The 26,205-nt window shown below is 32.9% G+C and overlaps 5 protein-coding genes across 5 annotated transcripts; 3 read left to right on the top strand and 2 right to left on the bottom strand.

Moving 5' to 3' along the window:
* The first annotated feature begins 2,132 nt into the window (after positions 1 to 2,132).
* LOC133323919 (RNA-binding protein 45-like) lies at positions 2,133 to 3,805 on the top strand. The gene is made up of 7 exons (XM_061532823.1): positions 2,133 to 2,443; positions 2,521 to 2,978; positions 3,039 to 3,102; positions 3,173 to 3,270; positions 3,324 to 3,430; positions 3,491 to 3,661; positions 3,719 to 3,805. Exons 1-7 carry the CDS (start codon positions 2,133 to 2,135, stop codon positions 3,803 to 3,805), a joined length of 1,296 nt encoding a protein of 431 aa, XP_061388807.1.
* Positions 3,806 to 7,008: 3,203 nt separating this feature from the next.
* LOC133323917 (uncharacterized) lies at positions 7,009 to 19,030 on the top strand. Its single transcript, XM_061532821.1, has 4 exons — positions 7,009 to 7,015; positions 7,064 to 7,088; positions 16,195 to 16,903; positions 19,004 to 19,030. The coding sequence occupies exons 1-4, from the start codon at positions 7,009 to 7,011 to the stop codon at positions 19,028 to 19,030; spliced, it is 768 nt and encodes a 255-aa protein (XP_061388805.1).
* LOC133323910 (RNA-binding protein 45-like) lies at positions 7,463 to 10,734 on the top strand. Its single transcript, XM_061532813.1, has 8 exons — positions 7,463 to 7,809; positions 7,912 to 8,537; positions 8,777 to 8,840; positions 8,906 to 9,006; positions 9,062 to 9,168; positions 10,184 to 10,354; positions 10,415 to 10,485; positions 10,711 to 10,734. Exons 1-7 carry the CDS (start codon positions 7,487 to 7,489, stop codon positions 10,481 to 10,483), a joined length of 1,461 nt encoding a protein of 486 aa, XP_061388797.1. The 5' UTR covers positions 7,463 to 7,486; the 3' UTR covers positions 10,484 to 10,485; positions 10,711 to 10,734.
* On the bottom strand, positions 13,235 to 14,297 carry LOC133323908 (general transcription factor IIE subunit 2). The gene is made up of 4 exons (XM_061532811.1): positions 14,232 to 14,297; positions 13,905 to 14,172; positions 13,554 to 13,844; positions 13,235 to 13,492 (listed from the first exon to the last, which is right to left on the bottom strand). The coding sequence occupies exons 1-4, from the start codon at positions 14,291 to 14,293 to the stop codon at positions 13,235 to 13,237; spliced, it is 879 nt and encodes a 292-aa protein (XP_061388795.1). The 5' UTR covers positions 14,294 to 14,297.
* Positions 19,031 to 21,601: 2,571 nt separating the features above from the next.
* Positions 21,602 to 25,410, bottom strand: LOC133323916 (salivary glue protein Sgs-3). Its single transcript, XM_061532820.1, has 2 exons — positions 25,344 to 25,410; positions 21,602 to 22,322 (listed from the first exon to the last, which is right to left on the bottom strand). Exons 1-2 carry the CDS (start codon positions 25,408 to 25,410, stop codon positions 21,766 to 21,768), a joined length of 624 nt encoding a protein of 207 aa, XP_061388804.1. The 3' UTR covers positions 21,602 to 21,765.
* Between the last annotated feature and the right edge of the window lie 795 nt (positions 25,411 to 26,205).

The raw sequence follows: 26,205 nt of genomic DNA, 5'->3' as shown, positions 1-26,205 counted from the left end.
AGGACATATATACAAGTGTAACACTTACTAGAAAGTTTGAAATTTTCAATATAAATATTTAATATATTCATATAATCAATTATCGAAGTCCAGCATTTCTAAACGGTATTAACATACAAATAAAGAAATCTCAATACGATTTAATATATAGATCAGTTTTATTTCTTTGTTTTTATTTCAATACAATATTATCGGAAATACTATTTACATTTTTGGTATACAAAAAAGCTTAAGCACCCACACCATGAACACATTAAAAGACAAATTTAAGAAGGTAGCCGCATCAGCAACTATTGTAGTACAATGACATGTCAAAAATTGTTTGCAAAAACAAAGCGATTCATACATATTTTTTAAACAAATTCATTCGGAAAATATTAATAAATGTTTTGCCCAAGGCCTATAAATAAGGTCATCTAGGAAGACCAGCAGGATATCAGCTGCCTCTCAAGTTTGCTGTCAAAATTCATTAATGTGAATAGACTTTCATTATAAAAACCTAAACAAATTCAAAATTGTTGACATTCGACATGAAAAAAATACAGCTGACTTTCGCTAGGTTGATGGCCTTATTAATAGATCCAAGGCGTATTTAATAAGGTGTAAGTGACAATCATATGGTTTCAAACTTTTTTCCTTTTTGTTTGTAAAGTAAATTGTCAAAAACATTTTCAATAACATTTCGATTTCAAAAATGGTCTTTAAATTTAGGCTTTTTAATAATAAAAATTCAAGAAAACTTCATTCATAGAGGTCATAATAATAAAAATTCAAGAAAACTTCATTCATAGAGGTCCGCATCTATGAAAGGAAACCTAGGATTAAATCAGTTATAACCCCGTTCGCCGATTGGTCCACATGTTTTATGTTATGTGTGGAAATCTGTCCATAAATCCCAGCTACTCATAAAATCGAGGAGATTGTGTTAGCCTATATTGGAATCGGCCCCTTGGTGCTTGTCACAATCCTCGGCGGAGGTTAAATACGCCTATGGAAAGATTTTATACGTTCAACACAATTTCCATGGTTTAGTCTTTGGCCGGTGATTTATGTTCTTCAATTTTCTTTAAGAAGACAAGATTTGAAGCCAATCCAAAAAAAAAATAGATTGTAATTCACAATATAAACAGCATCACAAGGAGCCGTGGGCTGCATGTGGGAAACTTAAAATTAATCGCGACCCGGTCTTAAACTTTATTTTTCACTGACCTAAAACCGCTAATAACCCAAGAATACACAACTTCATTAACCCTTTGAGCCCCGAATTTTTTCCCGCAATCTTAGGACAAATTTCTGTTCACAGATTTAATGCAACTATCCTAAATAGGATAGGCACAAAATTTGACATCGATATATCCTTGCATTCGGGAGATACAGTACATTCTTTCGGAAAAAATAAAGTCCAATATCAAGAAAACCAAATGCAAAATCGTCAGAAAAATCATTTTAAATTATCCTCTGTATTCAATTTTACAAGAATCAAAAATAATTCTGAGGGTAGAATTTGTACAATTCGAATACAAAGCGATTAAATAATTTGGAGTGTATATACAAATTAGTACTGTACACAAATTTACCCTCTTCTCTATATTGAAAAGCTCATAACTTTACGAAATTTTTGAATTTTTTTGATTTTTCTTCTGATATGTGTCGTCCATAATTAGGTCTTCACATATGAAATCCAAATAATACATATCTACTAGCTGCATATAAAATATAAGCTCTAAAACATTTTGTTGCCTGTGGGCAACATTGGGCCACAAAGGGTTAATTATTCCTCAAAGAATAGTTCTTGACAAAAATAAATTAATAATTGTTTTTGTTTCTTTTTGTCAAAAACTTATTGTTCACGTGACAATTTAATTTCTATAACAACAATGTTGTTTTTGTAAAATATTTGTTGTTGTATCTGATGCATACACCTTATTAAATACACCTTGAATAGATCTTGATTTTGCCGAGTTTGTTCAAAATTCGGATATTTTAATTTTTTTGACATTTTTATGTACCAACTTTATGTGCCTTGGACTTCTCAATACAAAAAGTCGAAAGTCGACTTACGTATCCCTATTCGGGACGACGCAACTTCCACATAAAATACGGAACATTTATAAAAAATCATATAGTTCACAATGCCGGATTATTCTGAACACGCAAATGAGGTTGGACGTAGTTCCGAAACAAGTGAGGACGATCCTCCAATGTCGCGGCTCTTTATATTCTGCGACAAAACTCATACAGAAAATGATATCCGGAAAAGCTTTTCGCCCTACGGTATTTTACAGGACGTGAAAATTATCAAAGAAAAGGAAACAGGGGAAAACAAAGGTTTCGCATACGTTAAATATGCAAAAACATCGGAGGCTGCCAAGGCCCAGGAAGAATTACATGGTAGTATCATAGGAAAATCTGATCGACCATTAAGGGTATTTGTTGCTGCAAGGTAGGTGGTGTTTACTTTACTAGATACACATATATCTACATAGGATACAACTTTCGATAACTTATTGATTCGTATAGTCGCAGTCAAGGCTCTAATAAGTCTCAAAAAATTGAACAAGAACAATGTGTAAGGCTTTTCATACAATGCCCCAAAGAGGTTGGTGAACAGGAATTGCGCGATGAATTTAAAAAATGGGGCCCTGTTGAGAGTGTAACATTGATACGCCATAAGGACACTGGTAACCCAAAGGGTTTTGGTTACATACGCTATACAAAATTTTATCACGCAGCTTTGGCATTTGAAAATTGCTCACCAAAATATAAAGCCAAATTTGCCGATCCCAAAAATTCAAAACGCTCTACGGACGATCAAATTTCCGAGAAAAGCGAACCCAGCCAGCTACTCAAGTTGAAGAAGAGTGAACAATCTCAACCGATGTCATTGAATGTTATTGTTAGCAAGACAATTAAACAAGATCAGCTTTGGCGCTTATTTGATATTGTTCCGGGCCTAGATTATTGTCAAATTCTTAAAGGTAAATATAAGATTGATTTTTCACAGGCGAATTATGATATCTACATAATTACCTTTTTAGAGGGTGATTACAACAATGAAGCCATAGTCGTTTATCACAATCCAGAATCTGCAATATATGCCAAGTAAAACATTTATCCGCGTAATATTGTTAGATTTTATTGTACTAAAATTTACTGTTTGTATATTTTGCAGAGAAAAAATACATGGTTTCGAATATCCCGTTGGTGAACGTATTATAGTCAAATTATCTGATATGAGTTCAGCACACATTGATACATCGTTTATAGAGAGTATGTTAGTGCAGACAAAAATAAAATGCATATTAACATATTTGATATTTTAGAGCATACTCGAAAGGAGACATTTTGTAGTGTTCCTTTACCACAAACACAACCCATGGCGCCTAGCGATTCTCCAGTGGCAAAACGTTTATTTATGATAATGCCAACAGTACAAATAAGAAATTTAACTTTAATGCTATGTTTTAACAAAATTATCAATTTCTTCCAGCCTGTCCCCGTTGCCATCTTAAAAAATATATTTTCCTGTTGGACTGGTCTAATTGATTTATATTTTTTACCAAATAAATCATGTGGTTATGTTAAATACGCTGATAAAGATTCCGCCATGAAAGCGATGGAAACTTTAAGCGGTGCTGAAATATGTGGAGCTAAAATTAAGGTCGTGTCATTCTTTAAAGTCCTTTTATTTTAAAATGTCTTTTTTTCATTTATCTAGATCGTGGAAGCCGAAGAGCAAGTTAAAAATGATGGTTCTAAAAACACAAACGACGATGGAAGTCGTAAGCGCATGCGTCGTAACTAACAAGTAAGTCTTTAACATACACCTTAATTTTCGTTGTTTGTAGTGAGATATTTCCCGGTAAGTACCAATTTTACTTTAGTTTAAAATCGAATTATTATCATGTATCATGATAAAAACCACGTTTCTGCAGAAATTGGTATTTCATAATTGAAGGTATATTTATCTTTTGTTTCCACAGACATACAAGTAACAACAATGGACTTAAACGATTACAAAACACATTAAACTGACAACTCAAATGTTACAACAACTTCAACAACACAACTGGAAACTAACAAAATAATAAATAACGGATTTACTTACCTTAAGGAATTAACTACCTACCTACTCTACTGCACACACTAAAATACAAACTAACAACAAATAATAATCCATCACAATTTACTGAAGTAATCGGCTCTAGTTTTGGAAAACATTTAAGTCCAAATTCCATTCATTCATTATTTATAGCAACAGTAAGATTAAATACTTTTACAAGTATTCCATTTTCGTTCGTTCTATTTACAAAAAATGTATAGAATAAAGAATAAAAAACAAAAATAATATGTATGTGTTTAATTTTATATGCCCTGAATTATAAAATAAATGAAATATTTGCTAATATTCTATCTAGTTCCCCATACCAGTATTTTAAACAATTTTCAACGACATTTGAAAACAATATGAAAGTACTTTTAAACTTAATAAATCTTCCGATATCAAATGTAGCGTTTAAGTCAAATAAATACCAATGTATTTACCTATTATATATTTATAGTGCATTTACATTGTACTAGCTTTCGTTAACGAAATAGGTTTTAATTGTCAATTCCATTGTATATATGTTAAATAAATCCTCATAATGTAGGTTAACCCGTAAAAAGTTCTATGTACACGCCGTTTTACGCTATGGAATTGACATTTGAAATCGAGTGGATTTCGTTGTCTAAACGCGGTTATACAAACTGATAACTGAAAGACGATAAATGCTTCGTATTCGAGGTAAATGTTTTAAATATTTTGTATTATAATATACAACCTTATTTTGGACATCAATTCAATGTGAATTTGTTCACTCTTCCCTTAAAAGTTATTCTGAACCGGAACTCGCAGTGAATTTTTTCGCATTTCAATTTCCCTTTATTCCGAATAAAACATAAGTATTAAAAATTTTTATGAAAAATACACAATACTTATGGGTCGTACATAAATTCATGCGTATGCGTACGATTTTATTCACCTGAAAAGTTAAATACAGTAAAAATTATTCAGTAAGTTCGTTTGTGGGAGTAAGATACATTCTTCTTCAAACAATAAAATTACAAAAAGTTAAAAAGACAATATCTTTAGTTTACAAATTCTTTGTCAACAGAATCATCATTTTATTTGTTTTTATTACTTAAAATCGAATAGAAAAAGTTTCCGAAATATTTCATTTCAAAACATAATTTTTCTTATTTGGAGAGGGAGGGAGAAGGTGATGACATTATATTTCAAATTATTGTAAAAATCATAACGTAAAATAAAAAGAAACAAAATCTAATATCTGTAATGATCAGGCTAGAAGGGACCATTGATGGGAATACTCAAATATTTAGCTTGTTTCTCTGACAATTTGGTCAATTTAACACCCAATTTCTCCAAGTGCAAACTGGCAACTTCTTCATCCAAATGCTTGGGCAAGACATGTACACCGACAGCGTATTGTTCCGATTCGGTCCACAATTCCATTTGTGGATCAAAAGATATGGGCCTTAGAACCCTATAAAAACAAGGAGAATCTTTCTATATGACAGAATCTCCTTTTAAATAGTATGGCGTTTTTGGGGGGACCGGCCTTCTGCCGCGGATTTAAGACTTTCTCCTACGGACAGATACCAACACCGGCTACGCGACAGAAATTCCTTCTAAATAGAATATTTCTTGTGTAGGGTTCTAAGGCCCATATCAAAAGATATGGGCCTTAGAACCCTACAAAAACAAGAAAATTCTGTCGCGTATCTGTCCATAAATCCCGGCCGAAGGCCGGTCACCAAAAAAAAAAAATATTCTATGTATTTAACAAGAGATTCTGTCGCGTCGCCGGTGTTGGTATCTGTCCATAGGAGAAATCTTAAATCCCCGGCCGAAGGCCGACTAAACAAGAAAATATTCTATTTAGAAGGAATTTCTGTCGCGTAGCCGGTGTTGGTATCTGTCCGTAGGAGAAAGTCTTAAATCCCCGGCCGAAGGCCGGTCACCCCAAAAACACCATGCTATTTAAAAGGAGATTCTGTCATATAGAAAGATTGTCCTTGTTTTTATAGGGTTCTAAGGCCCATATCTTTTGATCCACAATAGATACTGCCACATATCGCACGATTTTGGAAAGGGCAAATCATTTGAGTCTGGGATGGCGAGGGGATATAATGGACCCAAGTTCGACTTTTAGGGAGCTTTTCAAAAAAATCGGGGACCAAAACCCAGTTTTTTGACTATATCTCCAAAACGGTTTGAGTTAACACCAAATTACCACTCAATGGAAAGGTATTTTTATAACCTTTAAAATGATACCCATTTTATATTAACCGGACCCGCAGAACCGGATATAACCGGGTACCCGTACCCGAACTTCCGGGTCAAATAACCGGGTACGTCCCCCAAGAAAAAAAGATATCCCCATAATTAGTGTAAAAATACCTACCTCTGGAAAAAATTTCAGAAAAATCTGATCATTTTTATTAAACTAGAGTTGTTTCTTTGCTTTCCCTATTCATTCAGAATAAGGCGAGAATGTGAAAGCGAAAAAAAAATTAAAAAAACTATCTGCCAGAATAAGGCAGATAAAGTTTTACCAGTGGTTGTCCACGTCGAATGGGTTTCGAAGTCTAAATACGCTTTATCTTTTGTAGTAAGTAAAGTACGCCATTGTATTAGAACGAAAAAAACCATCGCCGATATAAAAATGGTCGCCGTCTTTGTATCTTTGTAGCTTCTGGGTGGGGATACGTAGTCGAGCTCAAAAGTTGATTTAAAATTTTCGATATTTGCCTCTGACATAAAACTTTGCGACTTTTTATTCTTTTGATTTTTGGTAAATAACGCAAAGTCTATTAAAATCGATATTCGACTTTTGCGACTAACGCAAAATGTAATAAAACTTTATTTTCTGTATTTAAAAGATGATATAATCGATATTGCCACAAGCTCTATGTATAAAAACCAAATTTAATCGAAGGTCGATCATGAAATGTCGACTTTGTGATTTCCTCTACATTAAAAGTCGACTTGGACTTTAAGATTCTTCCAAGATATATTTAATAAGGTAGCCGCATCGGCCCAGCTGTTGGTGCAAATAAATGTCAAAAATTTTGTTGTAATGTTGAACCAAAAAAATTTAAAAGCAAAATTATAAATGAAAATCTCCGAATTTCGAAGATCATTTTTGGCAATACTTTTATTAACATTTTCTACAACAATTTGTGTAAAAAAAAATCTTGTCAGTCTGTTTGTTTTGGCAAAATATTTTTGACATATCAAAATACAACAACCGATGTTTGTTGTAGAAATTCGCTGATGCGGCTACCTTGTATATCTACCTTGGACTCTTCAATACAAAAAATCGAAAGTCGACTTAGCTCTCCCTACTGCTGTGTATGTATAATTTTTTTCTATAGACCGACCGGCAATTTTTTTGGAGTGTGTTAAGAATTTCTTGTAATTATGTTTGAAAATCGCTCAAATTCGCGAAATGGAAATCGGGACTCGCGCCGTGGAGGAGATCCGAATGAAGATGTTCCACCGATGTCCCGATTGTTTATTATTTGCAATAAAGCTCACCAGGAGGAGGACTTTAGGGAGGCATTTTCGCGTTTCGGTCATATAGAAGATATTTGGGTGGTAAAAGATCGACACACTGGCGAAAACAAAGGGATAACATACGTAAAGTTTTCCAAAACAACTGAGGCTGCAAGAGCTCAGGAGGAAATGAATGGAAAAACTATAGGTTCTTTGGATCGTACCCTCAAAGTTCTCGTTGCAGCAAAGTAAGTAATGAAATGAGTCAAGCCTTAATTCACATACACATATGTATGTGTGTATGTGCAATTGTTTATGTCATGTTGTATTTTGTTTGTTTGTTCCCATAGCCGTAATCAAGGTTCAAGTAAATCGGAGAATGAACATGAGAAATATATTCGCCTTTTTATTGTATGCCCCAAAACAGCCACCGAGGAGGACTTACGGGATGAATTCAGCCAATGGGCACCCGTTGAAAATGTTACTTTAGTACGCGATAAGCAAACGGGAAATTCCAAAGGATTTGCCTATATTCGATTTTCGAAATTTTATGATGCTGCTGTGGCTTTTGAAAATTGTCCAGCTCATTACAAGGCCATGTTTGCTGAACCCAAAGGAAGCACGACACGTAATAGAGATCAATACGGCGGAGGCCGTGATGAACCAATGATGGGCGGACGTGGTGGTGGTGGTGGTGTTGGAAATATGGGTGGGAATATTGGCGGAGTTGGTTTCGGCGGTGGAAATTTGAACTGCATTCCAATGGGAGGGGGAGCGAATTTTAATAATGGCTTCAACGATTGGGGTAACAATTCGTTTAACAACAACATGTCACAGTTTATGGGAATGCAAAATACTCCAGTATCACAACCAACCTGTTTAGAAGTCATTGTGAGCAATTGCGTCAACCAGGATCAGTTATGGCGTTTATTTGATATTATTCCTGGTTTGGATTATTGTCAAATTGTTAGAGAACGTAAGTAAAACTGAATAATTTGAAAATAAGTAGCATACTATTTTAAACTTCATCACTTGCCATCCCTTCCCAAAGTTATTACTCTCTCAACTTTCCCTACTCCTATTCAACATTTGCAATTCATTCAAAATAGTCTAAAGAATTCTAAATAGTGATTAAGAATTAACGAAATTATGCATTTTAAATTAGATTATCATGATTTATTGTGTTATAAAAAATAAATCAACGTTTCGTTTTAGATGATCCACGTACAAATGAAGCTCTTGTGGTGTACGATAATCCAGAAGCTGCTATATACGCAAAGTAATTATTATTATTATTATCAATGTTTGATTTGAATATATTATAATTTATGTTATATTTTGCAGGGATAAACTACATGGATTAGAGTATCCAATAGGTGAACGCTTAATAATCCAAGTTTCTGGCATGAGTGGCGGTAACCACGTTGATACATCATTCATTGACAGTGAGTTTATTCAGCATTATAAGTGTGGTCATAAGTTAATTTTTTTTCCTTTAAGGACGTCCGAAAAAGGATTCCATTTGCAACGTTCCATTGCCCGATGCACAACCTTTAGCTCCATTTGATGCTCCTGTTGCTCAAAGGCTGTTCATTGTTTTGTCTGCGGTAAGTGTGTTTTTGTTAGTTTTTCTAAACGTGTTTATTTGCCCAATATACATTGGGTTTTTAACAGGCATTTTCCATTCTAATGTTTATGATCATTTGATAGTTTTTCTATTGGGTAACGGCTAACATTTTAAGAAGACACATTTTTGAAATTCGAATACTTAAGACAAGAACAATTATCAATTAGCCTTAAAATCTATAAATACCGTCAATAGCCTGTTCAGGAAAACAAAATCAAAAATAAAAAGGAAGAAAAGTGCAACGTAGAATATAAGATAAAATCTAATTGGGACAGATCCAACGTATGCCAAAAGGTATATGTTGGTACAACAAAAACTAAACTTAAGACGAGATTTTCTGGAAATAAGTCAGATCAAAACTCAGACAAAACTTTAGAGAAAAAAACCGCGCTTTCTGCACATTGCACAAAAACTGAATATACGCCGAATTTTAAAGACATAGACGTAGGAAAATAAATATAAACGACGATTCACTCTAGAAATGTTAAACATAATAAATGTACCTAACGATAAGAGAATGAATTATAAGAGCGACACGGGCACTGTGCACATATTTACAGAAACATTGTTCATATGCACAGACGAAGCAAAACTTAGTTTAACATAGACGGTGATAAAAATCGGCTGCTTTTCGAGTTTAATGCGGTGGAATTTTTTTAAAAGCCAAAGTTAGGCTCTCGACGACCCACCATAAACCTCAAAAACCCAAAATAATTTATAAATGTTTACTTAAACCACATAACTTTTGGTTAGAAGAATGTTTAAAATACTTCGTAATATTCATTCATGGTTTTTCGGTCGATAGCAAGACATTAAAAGCATACAAATCAAATACAGTTTTTTCTTCATTGCGATATTTTAAAAGCTAAAGAAGTTACAGCAATATAAAAACTTACATTAAATTAAAAGAAAACACACATTTTTAAAAAGTAGAACATTTGTAATTTAAGTTCTATTTTTTTTTTTTTTTTTTTTTGAAATTTCATATTTTTCAGAATTTACCAATTTCCATCCTTAAAAATGTATTCTCTTGCTGGAGAGGTTTAATTGATGTTTACTTATTACCGAACAAGAATTGTGGTTATGTTAAATATGCCGATCGCGATTCGGCACAGTCTGCCATGAGAGTCTTACATGGAGCAGAAATTTGTGGCACAAAAATAAAGGTTTGTTCAATGAACTATACAATATATTTCATACTCATCAATTACTTTACTGACTTGTAGGTCTTAAAGGCAGAAGAACGCGGCAATGGCGAAGACGATGATGGCCGCAAGCGAATGCGTAGGAATTAAATGTAAGTCCCACAGTAAAAGAATATGTTTTATTCGTTTCGAAAATGTTAAAGGTAAGTTCTTAAGGTACTAATTATTCTTCTTCTTCGATAATCATTTATTGTGAAGACATTGACATTTTGCGAGCTTGTGTGAAATATGGCAAGCCATTCATACACTTGCACAACATTTACATGACCAAGAAAATAGCAGTTTAATGCGAGTAATTTTTATTTTTATTTTCACAGACATGAAAGCAAAGACAAACCTTTGAGAATGTGATCTTATGTACAAAAGCAAAGAGACATTCTTTATTTCATACATGAATAATTTGTATCGGACAACCATTCAACTCAACTTCAGCAATTGGGAATATACTTAAACGGATTACATACTGATGGACATGGACCTATCTACTACTTTATAAAATCCCACAAAAAAAAAAAAAAAAAAAACGATTTTCAAAATGTATACACGGACCACTTCTGTATTGAAACAAATCAATTTCCCTAACATTCTCAAAAAATACAATGACAAGACTGTTGATGGGATTTGAAAATAAACGTAAAAAAAATAAAAGGACAACTTAAAAGCAGTGCGACGAATTAATTTCACGATAGCGGCGACAAGAATTTCCTCCCCCTGAATTACTATTGAGCAAGAGTCTATGAAGAACGAGGACGAGGGTTGATATAAAAAATATTTATTACGGATACGGACTAATTTTAAATACATTTTGACAAATTAAAAATATTTTATTGTACACAGCATTTAAATGCACCCGTCGATATTGCCGTAAACTTTTCTTATACAACAACATTTTTTTATCAACAACATTTATTGATACTAATATATTGCAATATCATTTTTATTGGAGTAAATATATGAATAAATAAATATTTCTTAAAATATAAACATGTGTATGAGTGTGTTTTATTTCTTATTACTCTATACATTATTATACACTTTTAAAAAAAAAACAAAACAATAAAGGAAAATATGTCCAGCCTTATACTGGATATTTGCTAGGGAGAGATCTCACTTCTGCAAAGTGGCCATTTATTTAATGATTTGCTACTACTCCTTTATTTCTTCCTTCAAACCATGCACACGATAATTTTGAAAAATAAATATGTTTTGTAGCTTTATTTTTGTTATTTCATAATTTTTATTTAAGTTTTCCACTGTTAAGCGGCTCATCAGCAAATTTGTTGTTTCCATAATATTGAAATTGTTTTCTTGAGAGATAGATCCCCACCCATAATGTCTGTATTTCGCCTCCAAAATGCATCAAACTCGACTTAAATATTCCTTATTACCTTTATACATTCTGTGGCAATATTTGGTTCAGCATCCATCGTTATCAATAGGATTTCCAATGACATTTTATTTGTTGTTTTCCAGTTAAAAAATTGCATACAATCATTTATAATATTCTAAATCGTCATATAATAAGTATTGTGTAGATATTTTTCACAAAAATATTTAATACCTACTTATATTTTTGTAGTCAGCTCCCTTTAAATTTATTGGCGAAAAATTTCGCACAAAATGACATCACATTCTCCTACTCCCTGTAATCCAAAATACCTATTTTTCCCCCAAAGCAGATTTTTTCGCTTTCGAACTTCAATCAGAATAAGGCGAAAGTGAGAATGCGAAATATTCACGTGAAATGTTGTTCAGAATAAGTCGAAAGAAAAGAAGCGAGTAAATTCACGTGGAATTGGCATTCAGAATAAGGCTGATATTTTTGTAGTCCGCTCCTTTTTAAACGAAAAATTTTCCCTTATTCTGCATCAAGTTCAAAATGAAAAAGCGAAATCATTCGCTGCGAGTTGAGGTTCAGAATAACTTTAAAGGAAAGAGCGAACAAATTCACGATGAATTGATATCCAGAATAGTGGAAGTGATGCAAATGTGGTATAGGTTGGTAATGTGGTATAGTCACTTTTTTTGTAAACTGAAAATTTTAGAATAACTGAAACATGTTCTATAGTTTGCTGTTCTCAAAAAAATAAGATAGCAATGACCTGTTTAATTTATTTAAATCACGTGAATCAGTACCAAAAATAAATATTTTCATGAAATTGACTTTTTTTCGGTTGAAGTTTAAAAATAATTTTTTGTTTTACGGATGTACTTTAATCGTTATTACTAAAGCATTAAAATAATCAGTATGAACTAAAAATCAAATAATATGCGCGATTGCACCACATAATCACCAATTTGGAAAAAAACTATACCTTGATTCTGCATGGAAAAAGGCCAGCACTAGACAAAATCTCATTATTATGTGAAACATTTGTTGAGGTGAATCACAAGGATGAAAAACAAAGGCTATGAGTTTTAACAACTTCTCCATACAAAAATTAAATATTGCCATGTGTAGACATTATTATATAATAAAAATTAATGTTGCACTCAACGTATCCGTTAAAAATCTTAACAGACATAAATCTCGAGCTAATTCGCATTCATTAAAAACAATAAATTATATAAGATAGAAGTGAAAATTATACTATACCACATTAACATCATGTGGTATATAATTTTTTTAAAATCACTTTTTATGATTTATTTTCCTCTTAAAAAATAATATTATTTTCAAATTGATACATAGAAAGACAACACATGTAGCATGTTAAGTGTAAATTTTCAAAATCGGATAAAAAATGTGTACTTCAAATTATTCAAATTTTTTTTTTGAAGTTAAGGTACAGTTTTTATTTACGGCTTATAAAATAAATGTAACATATTAATAAATGAAGCCTATGTAGGATTAACACCTTTCATTGTTAATGTATTATCTTCATACGTTTCCAGGACATCTGCCAAATGTTCATTATCCCTAGGTTTCTTAAATTGACGTTTCTTATTGGCCAGCTTTTTGCGTTTGGGAACTTGTTTCTTAGGACCATGGTCTTGCATAGATCGTATACCTTGCTTTTCAAGATATTCGTCAATTTTAGCATCATCCATTGCGTCCACAGTCGCAGAACGCCAAAGCTTTTGAAATTCCTCGTCAACCTGTAAGTGATATATATATATGAAATCCCGTACAAATACAGAATCTAGACAAAAGACATACCGTGAAATTGGCAGTGCGGTCATTATAAAATAGAATTTTCTTTTTGTCAATTGGCCTAACAATGAATATAATCTCAGAAGCCCGATTTTTAAGAACTTTTTCGCAGTGAGGCAGCGATTCCTGAACGTCCTCCAAGAGTATACCACCCAATCCTTTGAGATCATGCTGCTTCAATAGGCGCAACAAACTCTTTCCATCTTTGATCTTATAAACAGGTTTATAACTAAAACGTTGACCATCTGGTGAGGCTTCTATTTTAGGATTATTCATCAGAGCCTCTGTTCCCAACCACTGCAATGAATACAACAAATGTTAATCATCTGCAATCATCTTGCAATGGACAATTCATACATTTTTAACAGATTGTCCGACGTCCAGTTGATTTGTTTCATCCAGAATTTCGTCCAATGTCAGTGGATGGTCATCACCATCCTGATGTCGAGTACGCATATGTTTGACAATTTTGGCTAAGACACCAAATCTATACTGGGAACTGCCGGCCATGGTTTTATAGGTAGTTGCATCCAGCTTCGGTGCTGTTGGAGGACGTATCTTTTTTTGTTGTCGGTCATCTTTAGGAGCAACAAATGTTTTTTCCACCTTGGGCTTTTTCTCCACACTTGCCAAATACAATGGAACATCATTATAGCCTCAAAATGAATATTCAATGAAACTTACGTTGGCGTGGCCATAGCCCGCTTTTTGAACGCCTCGCGTTCCTTTAGTAGAGCTGGATCCATGATTGGAAATGTTGGCTTTTTTAAATAAATCTATTTAAAAACTATTTCTAATGTAAAAATAAAACTTTTTAACACAAGTCTCTGCAGAAAAGAAATATTGAAAAACGTTCCACCTTTACGAATGGGATGGGATAAGACAAAATGCCCTGTAAAGAAGAAGTCAAAAAAGAAGACGGAAAGTTACGAATGAGGTGGGATGGAGACTAAAAAGGAGTTGGATTGTTTACGAATGAGGTTTAAGGAAAGGATGAGAGTAGCAAGGGTAGCTCACATTCAGAGTTTGCTAATTACAACCCTGTAAACCTGAGGTGAAAGCAAACGAGCCGAGGATTAACCTGGCGAATGAAGTTGAAAGCAAACGAGGACAAACCGTGGCGAATGAGAATCAAAACAAACGAGAGGAGCAAGGTAGATATACAAGGTAGCCGCATCGGCAAATTTCTACAACAAACATAGGTTGTTGTATTTTGATATGTCAAAAATATTTTGCCAAAACAAACAGATTGACAAGATTTTTTTACACAAATTCTTGTAGAAAATGTTAATAAAAGTATTGCCAAAAAATCTATTCGAAATTCGGAGATTTTCATTTATAATTTTGTTTTTTAATTTTTTGGTTCAACATTACAACAACATTTTTGACATTTATTTGTCCAACAGCTGGGCCGATGCGGCTACCTTATTAAATATACCTTGGAGAGGAGGACCAACCAACAGCTGATCACAATTTGAACACAGTTGATCAGCTGTTTGTGGTCCGGAACGAACTAGTTTGTTGTAGGGGTGGGTATGTCGACTTTCGACTAAACGACTTTTTGTTTTGAAAAGCCTAAAAGTAGAAGTCGACTTTTCATTACCGACCTTCGATTATATTTATAAATGTTTGAAAAATTATCACAAAAGGAACATGACACCAAAAAAGGAAATTCCAGATTTTTTTAATCGTTGACAACAATTCCCAAAATAAAAGATAAAATCTATCATCTGTTGATTTTGCTGATATTTTGTGTATAATGTTCCGCACTATTAAGGGCTAAGCAGAATTCTCGCGTTGAGCCAGCCGTCGCGTTATATGTTATCGAAAATACAACAACCACAAGGAAACGATAACACAAACGCTCGAAGTTGATGTGCGCTGCGCTTCGGAGTTAAATATATTTTAACTTTTTGCGTGCGTTAACGCGATAACAAAAAACGCTTAACGCGTTTCCTTGTGGTTGTTGTACTTTCGATAACACATAACGCAAGGGATGACTCAATGCGTGCATTCTGCTTAGCGCTTTAGGGTTATTGCTTCCTTGTGGTTGTTGTATTTTGATAACACATAACGTGGCATATGTCTCCACAGGTTCATTCTGCTTGCCGCTTAAAGAGCTAAGCAGAATGGTCGCATTGACTACAACAAATTTCCCTTTATGATATCATAGAAAATACAAAAAATTAGTAGATTCTGACAGTACGGGAACAGACAACAAAATAGAATATGATTGCATGCATCTGATGCACAGTTGTAAATTCCCTTACCATTTAAGAGTTATCGAATGTACGTTATAAATCGATTAGAAAAATGTCGATATGTTTTTAGTTTGTTTTTGATTTTAATTTTCTAACAACACGTGCAGAGTACGTTCTTCGTGGAGAATATTTGTTAATTAAAATTTGTTAAAAATACTTAATAAAATGAAGCAAAAGAAGAACGAACAGCCACTGCTAGATGAAAGCGATGATTCCAGTGATGACTTCGATGGCGAGGAAGAGGAAATAGAGGTTTCTAACGACGAAGAGAGCGGTGCTGAGGAGGAAAAAGATTATGATCAATTGGATGCCAGTGACACAGAATCGGATGAAGATGACTCCGAAGATGAAGGTGAAACGCCAAAATCTAAAACTGAATTAATCAGGGAAACTCTTCGCGAGAAATATAAAGAACGCCAGGGAAAGCAATTGTTCATACTTTTCCCACAAAAACTTCCTGAATCCGAGGAGGAGTTGGAAGAAATGGCTAAAAAATTATCTCCCCTAATTACTAAGGTGCACAAGCCTCGACAAAAGCATGTACGCTTCTGTCTAGTGGAATTCAATAGCAAAGAAGACCGTGATACGGCGTGGAATGAACTTAGACAGTCCATTAAAAATGGTGACTTGCCCAAGTGCAAAGTGAACATTCCACGAACGGAAAATGATGAGTACATAGATGAGTTGGTAGAACGTAAAATAAAGTCTGTGGAAAATAAAAAGGCTAAAAATCGTTTGAAGAAAGCCAGTAAAAAGGCCCAATTTAAAAAGATCTTTACGCCTACCATTGTTATTTTCAACCTTCCGAAATCTGCTACTGTTGCTCAGATACGCGAACTGTACCCAAAGGCTGTGGATATTCAAATAAAGGCCGGCAAAGGTAAACAAAATAAGGATAAAAGTATTGCCTCCGTAACATTGAACTCAACACTGGAAGCACGCAATGCTGTGAAGCAAAAACCATCTTTAGGCGGCAATCAATTACTTGTAAAGTTTGATAACCAAACAATAAAGAAGAAGGCTAAAAAACAAAAAGCAAAACGCATTGGAAGCGTAGAGAGCACAGAGGCAAAGTTTGACGACGACGATGAACCGGCCGAGAAAAAAACAAAAATTGAAAGTTCGGAAAAACCTAAACCAGAAAAAATTAAATCGAAAGAAAATAATGCTGACAAAGGAAAAAAGAAAAATAAATCTAATAAAACTTAGGTACAAATATTAAAAAATAGTTGTCATTTATCTTCAAACATTAAGTTCAATTAACGAGAGTTATTTTATATTAAGGCTTAAGTTGAGTTTAGAGCCAAAACTTTAGAGGTTCGTCATCAGTTCATATCTAGGGGAGTCATATTTTTCGTCGTAGTAGTAGTTTTGGAAATTTGTACTAAATCGTACTACATTTGGATTTGGGTAAACCTGTAGAGCTGAAATTAGGATATTAGATTACAACTGCGTTGTAGTAATGTAGGAAGTTTGGTAAATGGTACCAAATTTAGAAAAATTTACATTTAGTTGAACTGATCGGCCTGTAATCTTGAAATTGGGAAATATGATTTTTATTGGATTGTTGTTGCAGCCCTATTGTTTTTACACAATGGACTGGGATGACAGACGTTGGCCGAGTTTACTCGGATCGTAGACCCTCTGTCGTGAAAACGCTATTGGATTGTTGAGGTGAATACTTATGGAAATTTATCAGCCTTAATACACATAACTTCACCGTGAATTTATTCGCTCTTCCCTTTTATGTTATTCTGAAATAAAACTCGCAGTGAATTTTATTTGGAAAACTCAAATACAAATTGGGAAAGATCAATAATAAAGCTACAAAAATATATATTTTTTTCAAATTTATGATATGCATGATTTGAAGGACGAAATAGAGGAGGAGCATATCATAAAATTATTTGCAACTTTAAGAATTTTTGGAAATAAAATATCGAAATTAAATAAAAAGGCACATAATTATGTAGTAAAATAATAAACTACGAATGAATTTAATTCAATTGCAAATTCCTTCCCATTATTTGTTGTGTCTTTGACATCGTTCAATGCGGTTCTTGCCATCATAAAAAAAATTTCTTTTTTGTACTTCTACGTCGTCAAGTATGTTGGTGGTTAGACCATGTCCGAAAAATGTTCTTTTATTTGTTGTTGTTGTAGCAGCCCTATTGCTTTTACACAATGGGCTGAGGTGACAGACGTTGGTCGAGTAAGACTCGTGTTGTTTCGGATCGTATACCCCTCTGTCGTGGAAACGTCTGTTAATTGTAATCTATTGTAGTTTTTGCACCAAATTGCATCAAAACAATAAACAGCTGTTTCGCATGCCCTTGTATGTTGCCATATTTTCAAACTTTAAGTTAATCAGCCTTATTCTGCATATTCGCTAGGGAGATATCTCGCATGTAAAAAATTTTCGATTTCACATTCTCGCCTTATTCTGAATGAATAGGGAGACACAAAAAATGCGAGATGCGGATTCGAATTTTCGAAAATGGTTGTTGAATGTGTGTGTGTAATGTGTGTTGCCATATCGTAATTTAATTTGCAATGTTTATTTGTTTTATTTATTGATTTTTTTATTAAAAATTGTTACTTTTTATTTTTATTTACACTTTATAACAATATCAAGAATCCGCTGTATAATTGCATTGTAATTAATAGAAAATAAAGTTTGAACATATGGGAACATACAATATGGAATGTGAAACAGCTGTTTATTGTTTTGATGCAATTTGGTGCAACAACTAGAACAAATAAAATAACATTTTTTATGAAGGCAAAAACCGCATTGAACTATGTCAAAGACACAACGAAAAATAGGAAGACATCGATTGAATTAATTCACAGTTTATTATTTCACTACATAATTATGTGCTTTTTTATTTAATTTCAATATTTTATCCCCCAAATTCATAAAGTGGCCAGTTATTTTATGATAACTCCTTTATTTTCCTACTCCTTTATTTTCCCATTTAAATCATGCACATGATAATTTTTGGAAAAAAATATTTTATGTAGATTTATTATTGTTCTTTCATCATTTATATTTGAATTTTTTACTGTTAAGCGGCTAATCAGGCAAATCATTTTTAATATTATTTTCTTGAGAGAAAACGTCTGTATTTCGCCACCAAAATGCATCAAACTCGGCTTAAATATTCCTTATTACTTTCATCTATTCCGTGGCAGTATTTGGTTGAGCATCGTAATCAATAGGATTTCCAATGCCATTTTATTTGTTGTTTTTCGGGTTAAAATTTTGGATACAATCATATTTGTAATATTCTAAATCGTAAGTATTGTGTGGATATTTTTCATAAACATTTTTATTACTTATCAGCCTTATTCTGGATATTCGCTGGGAGATATCTCGCATGCACAAAAATTTTCGCTTTCACATTCTCGTCTTATTCTGAATGAATAGGGAGACGCAAAAAATGCGAGATGCGGATTCGAGTTTTCGAAAATGGTGGTTGAAAAAAAGATTCGTGTTGCCATATTATAATTTAAGTTGTAATGTGTGTTGCCATATTGTAATTTAAGTTGTAATGTATGTTGCCCCATTGTATTTTAATTGTGTAATATTTTTCAATATTTTATTTATTGATTATTTTATTAAAAATTGTTACTTGTTATTGTTGTTTAAACTTTATAACAATACAAATGTGAAATATCAAGAGTCCGCTTTATAAATGCTTTGTAATTAAAAGAAAATTAATTAAAGCTTGAAAATATGGCAACCTACAATATGACATGTGAAACAGCTGTTCATTGTTTTGATGCAATTTGGTACAACAACTACAATAGATTACAAATAAAAGAACATTTTTTTATGATGGCAAAAACACAGGCACATAATTGTGTGCCTTTTAATTTAATATCTATATTTTATCTCTCCAAATTCTTGAAGTGACCTACTCCTTTATTTCTCCCTTCAAATAATACGATAAGTTTTCACTGTTAAGCGGCTCATTAGGCAAATTTGGTTTTTCTATAATTTTTTTCTTGAGAGACAGATCCTCACCCAAAATGTCTGTTTTTCGCCTCCCAAATGCATCAAACTCGACTTAAATATTCATTATTACCTTTATACATTCCTTGGCAATATTTGGTTCAGCAGGCATCATTATCAATAGGATTTCCAAAGGCATTTTATTTGCTGTTTTCCAGATAAATATTTGCTTATTATCATTTATAATATTCTAAATCGTCATAGAATATGTATTGTGTTAATATTTTTCATAAAAATGTTTATAACTTATGTTTTTGTAGTCAACTCACTTTGAATTTATTAGCGAAAAATTTCGCACAAAATTTCATCTCATTCTCCTACTCCCTGTAATCCAGAATACCTAATTTTTCCCCAAAGCGGAATTTTTCTCTTTCGAACTTCATTCAGAATAAGGCGAAAGCGAGAATGCGAAAAAATTCACACAAAAATGTTGTTCAGAATAAGACGAAAATTCACATCCAGAATAAGGCTGTATGTTTTTGTAGTCAGCTTCCCTTATATTTATTAACGAAAAATTTTGTACAAAATGTCATCTCATTCTCCCACTCCCTGTAATCCAAAATAACTAATGTTTCCCTAAAGCTGATTTTTTCGCTTTCGAACTTTATTCAGAATAAGGCGAAAGCGAGAATGCGAAAAAAATCACTCTGGAATGTTGTTTAGTATAAGTCGAAGTGGAAGTGCGAGTAAATTCACGTGGAATTGACACCCTGATTACCTTTTAATTACAAAGCCGCGAAAAGTGTTTTTTTTTTTAAATCAATAGGTAAAATATTACAAAATTAAAATACAATGGGGAAGCACAAATTACAATATGGCAACAACAATACTTTTCGCATCTCGCATTCTTTGCTTATTACTATCATTGAAAATAAGGCGAGAATGTGAAAGCAAACTATTTTTCACAGGCGAAATCTCTCCCTAGCGAATATCCACCGCTTTAATCATCATTAATTATCCTGCAAAGTGAAAATTTCCTCTGTAGATTTACAAATTCATTAGTATCCCCGTGTCCCATTATATATAGATATTCTATCAAATAGTTGTTTATGAACTATATATTTTTTAAAGTAAGTAAAGTAGGAAATATTTGAGGATATGTTATATATGTGTGTTTGCTGGTAATAGTATTGAGATTTCGGTTTTTAAAATTCAATTTATTAGGCGTCATTGTGTGGGAGGCTGTGATTTTTTTTTTATTTTTCAAAAAAATAAAAAATAATTACATTTGATTAAATATATAGGATAAACGTGAAAATAAGCAGATGTTTTGCATTTTATTCATATTAATTTTGTTTTCATTCATACATATTCCTTATTTTACTTTTTATACAGTCTCAAAATTGTATCATTTCTTACGATAAACTTTAAATTATGGTGTATCTTCATCATCATTACCAGCTGTTTAACGCAAATTTTTGTATACATACATAGAAAAACGATTGGTTTTTTTCTGTTTTCTAATTTAAGTCTTCACATTTTAGTGCAAATTCTGTTTTGTGTATATATATATATAGTAGGTATGTATATATTCGATAAAAATAAAATGTTTGAAAGGCATTATGAATTCATTTATCTTCTTAGTTATTTGTTTTATATATCCATGTATGTATATATTTATTATATTATTTTAATTATATTTTGGAATTTTGTAAATTAGCTCCGCGCAAAATTCAACATTTGAAATTTGTAAGAAATATTCTGGGAAATTCATTATTTTGTTTTGTGTTTATGTATAGAGGAGCCTTTGATGAGCAGTGGGGGAGGACTGTTGATTGTTTGTCTGCTGCGACGTAGGTGGTGGGGGAGGGGGTGATGGTGGAGCCCGCAGAGGTATTGCCGGCATAAAACGTACACGTTCAGCATCTGTATGTGGAGTCGCACTGGCAGATGCGCCATTCGCAGTCGCATTAAATGCAGACGTAAAAGCGGTGGCGGCTCAAAGAGTGTGGTAGTTGCGTTCATTGCGGGCCTTATAAAATTTATATGCTACCAAGCCAATAGCCAATAAGCCTAATGTAAGGACAATACCACCGATGAAGGAGGGGCCATCGAAGCGACGGCATGGTGGCAAAGGTGTTGGATTTGGTGATGGAGTGGTGGTGGTAGTGGGTGCAACTGTTGTTGTATTTGGAGCAACAGTTGTTGTGGTTGTTGTATTTGGAGCGACTGTTGTTGTGGTTGTTGTAGTTGGAGCAGGAGTTGTTGTTGTATCGGGTGCAACTGTTGTTGTGGTGGTAGTTGTTGAAGACGTACTTGTTGTACTCGAGGTTGTAGTATCATTTGAAGCTGGTGTTGTTGATGTTGTCGTACTTTTTTCTGTGGTTGTTGTTGTTGTAGGCGTTTCTGTACTTGTTGTGCTTGTCGGCTTATCAGTTGTTGTAGTAGGTTTGTCTGTAGTTGTATCATCTTTATTAGGCACAACCGTTGTTACAGCAGGATTATTATTATTATTTTCATCTAACACCACACTTTTATTTTCCCCTTTCGTGGCATCTGAAAAAAATTATAATTATTTTATTTGGACTAAATGTATGACAGGTTTTTATTTATGTTTATTTTAGATATATTCAATATATGTATATGTTGCATTATTTGTCTAACTGTATTTCTGCAAAAATATCACATTTCTGGTAGTCACAATTTTATTATTTACATTCATTCTCCACAAGAGTTTTGCTTTTAAGCACTTTTTGGAAAGTATAATATTTTTTATAAATAATGATTCATTTGCGAGAAGATATCCAATGCAAACTATTTGAGTTGACAATCAAAGTCCACATAGGATATACAATAATTAAGATTGTGTATTAAAAGATTAAGTTACAACATCAATGTTGTGACGATCAATGTTGTGACTACTTTCGTTTGGTAGTAGAATGTGTATATCAGAGATAGGGAATAATAAAAAAGAGGTCTGAAAAAAATAATCGCAATTTTTGAAATTTCGTGAATGGGTATGTAATTGGGACTTTCGCTTTTTTTATTCTTTTATGTTGGTACACATTTTTGGCTGGGAAGTTTGTTTTTGATGTATAAAAAGGTGTGATGTGCTCTTCGATTTGTAACATTGCAAAAGAGGGACCAAAGAAACTGTATCAAGTTTTGTGTGAAAAATGAAATAAAATTCCCAAGGATTTTGAAATGTTGATTGTGTGGTTTGGCGAGTCTACAATTAGCAGAACGCCATTTCAATCGTTGTATAACCACAACAAAAGCGTTTTACTACGATTGAGGAGATACAAAATCGAATCCAAACAGGAGCTTTTATTTATATTTATTATATATGATAGTGGGGGAGGTATTTTCAAGAGGACATTATTTTATTGTTGAAAAGACAAAAATTAAGTTACGGTTATTCTTTTTGATCAGACCTCAAATGATAAATTACATATTCAGATTATTCTAGAATATTGCAATAATAAATTTATATTAATTAGTTATTAAAATCTACTTATAAATATAATACACATTTTCTCCGTTCCATAATATGCAAGAATCCTCTATTATTTTTTTTTCGATTTAACCATAGGTTAGGTTAGGTTTATTATTAATTTTTTTAATTATTATTTTTTTTCGATTTACGGTACGGTAACAGATCAACTGTTAACACCATTCATTGGTTTTCAAAGTTCCAGTGTTAAGTAATTAATAAAAATAAATAAATTTATTTTTCTTAAACGAGAATTAGGTCCTAAGTGTCGTTTCATAATAGTAATGCATATTATTATAAAAATACACAGCACTGTTCTATCTATTATACATCAATCATATGGATTGGCACTACGCCATTGTATGAAACACAGGCCCAAATCATTATACTCAACCCTTTACAGTTTTTGCTGTTGATTGAAGTTGGTATTCCATGTTTGGGGAATTCGAACATACTGTCTCTGGAGCCTCTTCTTCTATATAAAACAATTTTTGTTTCATTTGTCCATAATATGTTACGCCACTTTTCTAGTGGTCAGCCTATATGAAATTTTGCATGTTTGGGGAATTCGAACATACTGTCTCTGGAGCCTCTTCTTCTATATAAAAGAATTTTTGTTTCATTTGTCCATAATATGTTACGCCACTTTTCTAGTGGTCAGCCTATATGAAATTTTGCAAAACTCAACATAGCATTGGCATGCTTCCTTGTCAAAAGAGGAATCTTTCTAGAACTTCTGGCACATCACTAATTTGTAGATTTAACTTAGTTTTTATCATTTCAGAGGACGATGAAGGGTTCAACCTACTTTACCCAAATTTTAGTGCTACATCTAGGGCCAATTTGTTCAAGCTTTTTCTTATCTGTTATTGCGTTTAAAATTTTCTTTGTACATTTTTCCTTCATTTCTCATCTTTATTATCAATTCTCCTGTCGCAGCCGTGCAAGGTTTACCTCTTCCCCCACAAATTAATCCCATTAACTAAATTAATGGTAATTAATTAAAATATCGAACGACAATTATCTATTTTTTATAAGCATTCACTTCGACCACTACTATCTTAATGAACAGCATATTTTTCATGAATTTCACCAAACTGGAGAAATTCAAGAAAGTGACAGGAAATTTCTCTGGATTATAGATTTCATTTTTGATCTTTAATTTGATTGTTTGAATGTCATATTTTTATGAACACAACTGTATATAAAAATTGTTCGATGCCACTGTCATAGAAACTCGGTTTTACTTATTTAACGAATTTAATACACAATTATGAACAAAGATTTATTTGAAAAATATAAAATTTAGTACAATTTCAATGGCGAACAAATTGAATATATTCAAATCCTATTGCCTAAAACATTATTTTATTCCCCTTTTTATTGGGTTTTATGTTCAGTTTAAACAATCCTATAAATATTCGTTTCAACACTAGATAGATAACCTGTTTAATACATTTGGAGAAATAAAAAAACAAAATTGTTTATCTCTTATAGTTATTATCGCATACAACAAAATAGCAAAACAAACAATTCAAAGATTATTCCAGAAGAGACCAATTTAACATTTGCATATAGTATCAGTTGCAAACAGTATTAAGGGGGAAAACGTGAAAATAAATGCATTTGTTTATCAATGTAATATGTGGTCAGAAGAAACAAAGAAATGAAACTTGCAAAAGTTTGATTCTGATAAATCTCCAAGACATGGCCGTCCATACCCCCATTGTTTATTTATTTATCAATCATTAAAGCACCAACATACAAAATTCCTTTCCTTTCATAATTTACTTATGAACCCTCCAGAAAAGATTTCCAAACCTCCTCCTCCTTACGTCCCCAGACTAACGACGGATGTACTTCTTACTAAAATTGCAACACCATTTTGCATTTCATATGTATATTTTTGTATTTATATCTACATTCCACCCCTCCCCCCACACACAAATACCACAACGTAATTTATAACGACGTACAAAACCATTGCATCGCAATCAACGCAATCATTTCTACGAAAAATAATATACAATTTTTGTTTTAAATATGTGGAAGATCAATGTTCCAGCTCTCTGTTAAATACATACCTTGGCAATTTAAGGGGGCAACGAAAAGACCCACTAAGAGGAAGGCAACGAAAATCGATGATTTCATTTCGTTCGAATTGCAATTAGCTGGCTGGCCCACTGGTATTTCACTTTCTTTTTCTCCAAAAGAATTTTGTTTACTCGAATGTTTTTTTGTTAGGAATTTGATATAGCAACACTTCGTCTACGTCGTGCAGAAGAGAACAAAAGAAAAATTAGCTTATGAATTGTTATTTTCAACGTGTAAATAGGAAACACAGGAGGATGGGATTTCACAGTATTTTTATAACCAATATTAAGTGACTACTAATATTACGAGTATGACTATAGTACGTGCTCCTTCTGTTCCTGCAAATGATGACTGATTCTAGAGACGGACAAATTAGCAATTGTTACGTTGCAATCGTGTTATCGATTTGGAGTTAGAAATCGAAATAAATCGTTATTTGCAATTATCATGGCTCAATTATAAGGTTGTCCGCATCATGGCCTATAAATAAGGTCACCCAGGGAGACCAGCTACAAAATCGATACCTCTCAAGTTTCCATTATGAAAACGTAAACAAAGTCGAAATTTTTGACATTAGACTTGAGAAAAAACAGCTGTTTTCCGATTTCGATTGCTACCTTGGTGACCTTATTAATAGATCTTGGTCCGCATGATGTAATAATAAGGTGATGTATCAAACCAAAAACATTTGTTTTTGTCTCGACCATCTATCAAGTTTTCCTTATAATATTTCAAAATGTTGTCAGCATTGCACATCGAATTCAAGTAAAATTAGCCAGTTTGACAGTTAATCAAGATATCAGCTGCTCTAAATGGACTACCTATTCATTGTGCCATGGTTGTCCGCATGAT

This window comes from Musca vetustissima, unplaced genomic scaffold (assembly GCF_032173495.1).
Source record: "Musca vetustissima isolate MV318-11 ecotype Yass unplaced genomic scaffold, APGP_CSIRO_Mvet_v1 utg24669, whole genome shotgun sequence".
NCBI lineage: Eukaryota > Metazoa > Arthropoda > Insecta > Diptera > Muscidae > Musca > Musca vetustissima.
The sequence above is the reverse complement of the archived record's forward strand: the minus strand, read 5'-3'. Positions and strand labels throughout refer to the sequence as shown.

Excerpts from the sequence above, each read along its gene's own strand:
- LOC133323919 (XM_061532823.1), top strand. The coding sequence starts at position 2,133 with ATGCCGGATTATTCTGAACACGCAAATGAGGTTGGACGTAGTTCCGAA. Across the intron at positions 2,979-3,038 it reads TTATTGTCAAATTCTTAAAG|AGGGTGATTACAACAATGAA; the intron begins GTAAATATAAGA and ends TTACCTTTTTAG. Across the intron at positions 3,662-3,718 it reads TATGTGGAGCTAAAATTAAG|ATCGTGGAAGCCGAAGAGCA; the intron begins GTCGTGTCATTC and ends TCATTTATCTAG.
- LOC133323917 (XM_061532821.1), top strand. Across the intron at positions 7,089-16,194 it reads TCCAAGATATATTTAATAAG|GGAAACTCTTCGCGAGAAAT; the intron begins GTAGCCGCATCG and ends TGAATTAATCAG. Across the intron at positions 16,904-19,003 it reads TTGACGACGACGATGAACCG|TATTTGGTTGAGCATCGTAA; the intron begins GCCGAGAAAAAA and ends ATTCCGTGGCAG.
- LOC133323910 (XM_061532813.1), top strand. The coding sequence starts at position 7,487 with ATGTTTGAAAATCGCTCAAATTCGCGAAATGGAAATCGGGACTCGCGC. Across the intron at positions 8,841-8,905 it reads GAAGCTGCTATATACGCAAA|GGATAAACTACATGGATTAG; the intron begins GTAATTATTATT and ends TATATTTTGCAG. Across the intron at positions 10,355-10,414 it reads TTTGTGGCACAAAAATAAAG|GTCTTAAAGGCAGAAGAACG; the intron begins GTTTGTTCAATG and ends ACTGACTTGTAG.
- LOC133323908 (XM_061532811.1), bottom strand. The coding sequence starts at position 14,293 with ATGGATCCAGCTCTACTAAAGGAACGCGAGGCGTTCAAAAAGCGGGCT. Across the intron at positions 14,173-14,231 it reads CGGGCTATGGCCACGCCAAC|TGTGGAGAAAAAGCCCAAGG; the intron begins GTAAGTTTCATT and ends GTATTTGGCAAG. Across the intron at positions 13,845-13,904 it reads TCGGACAATCTGTTAAAAAT|TGGTTGGGAACAGAGGCTCT; the intron begins GTATGAATTGTC and ends TATTCATTGCAG.
- LOC133323916 (XM_061532820.1), bottom strand. The coding sequence starts at position 25,410 with ATGAAATCATCGATTTTCGTTGCCTTCCTCTTAGTGGGTCTTTTCGTT. Across the intron at positions 22,323-25,343 it reads TGCCCCCTTAAATTGCCAAG|ATGCCACGAAAGGGGAAAAT; the intron begins GTATGTATTTAA and ends AATTTTTTTCAG.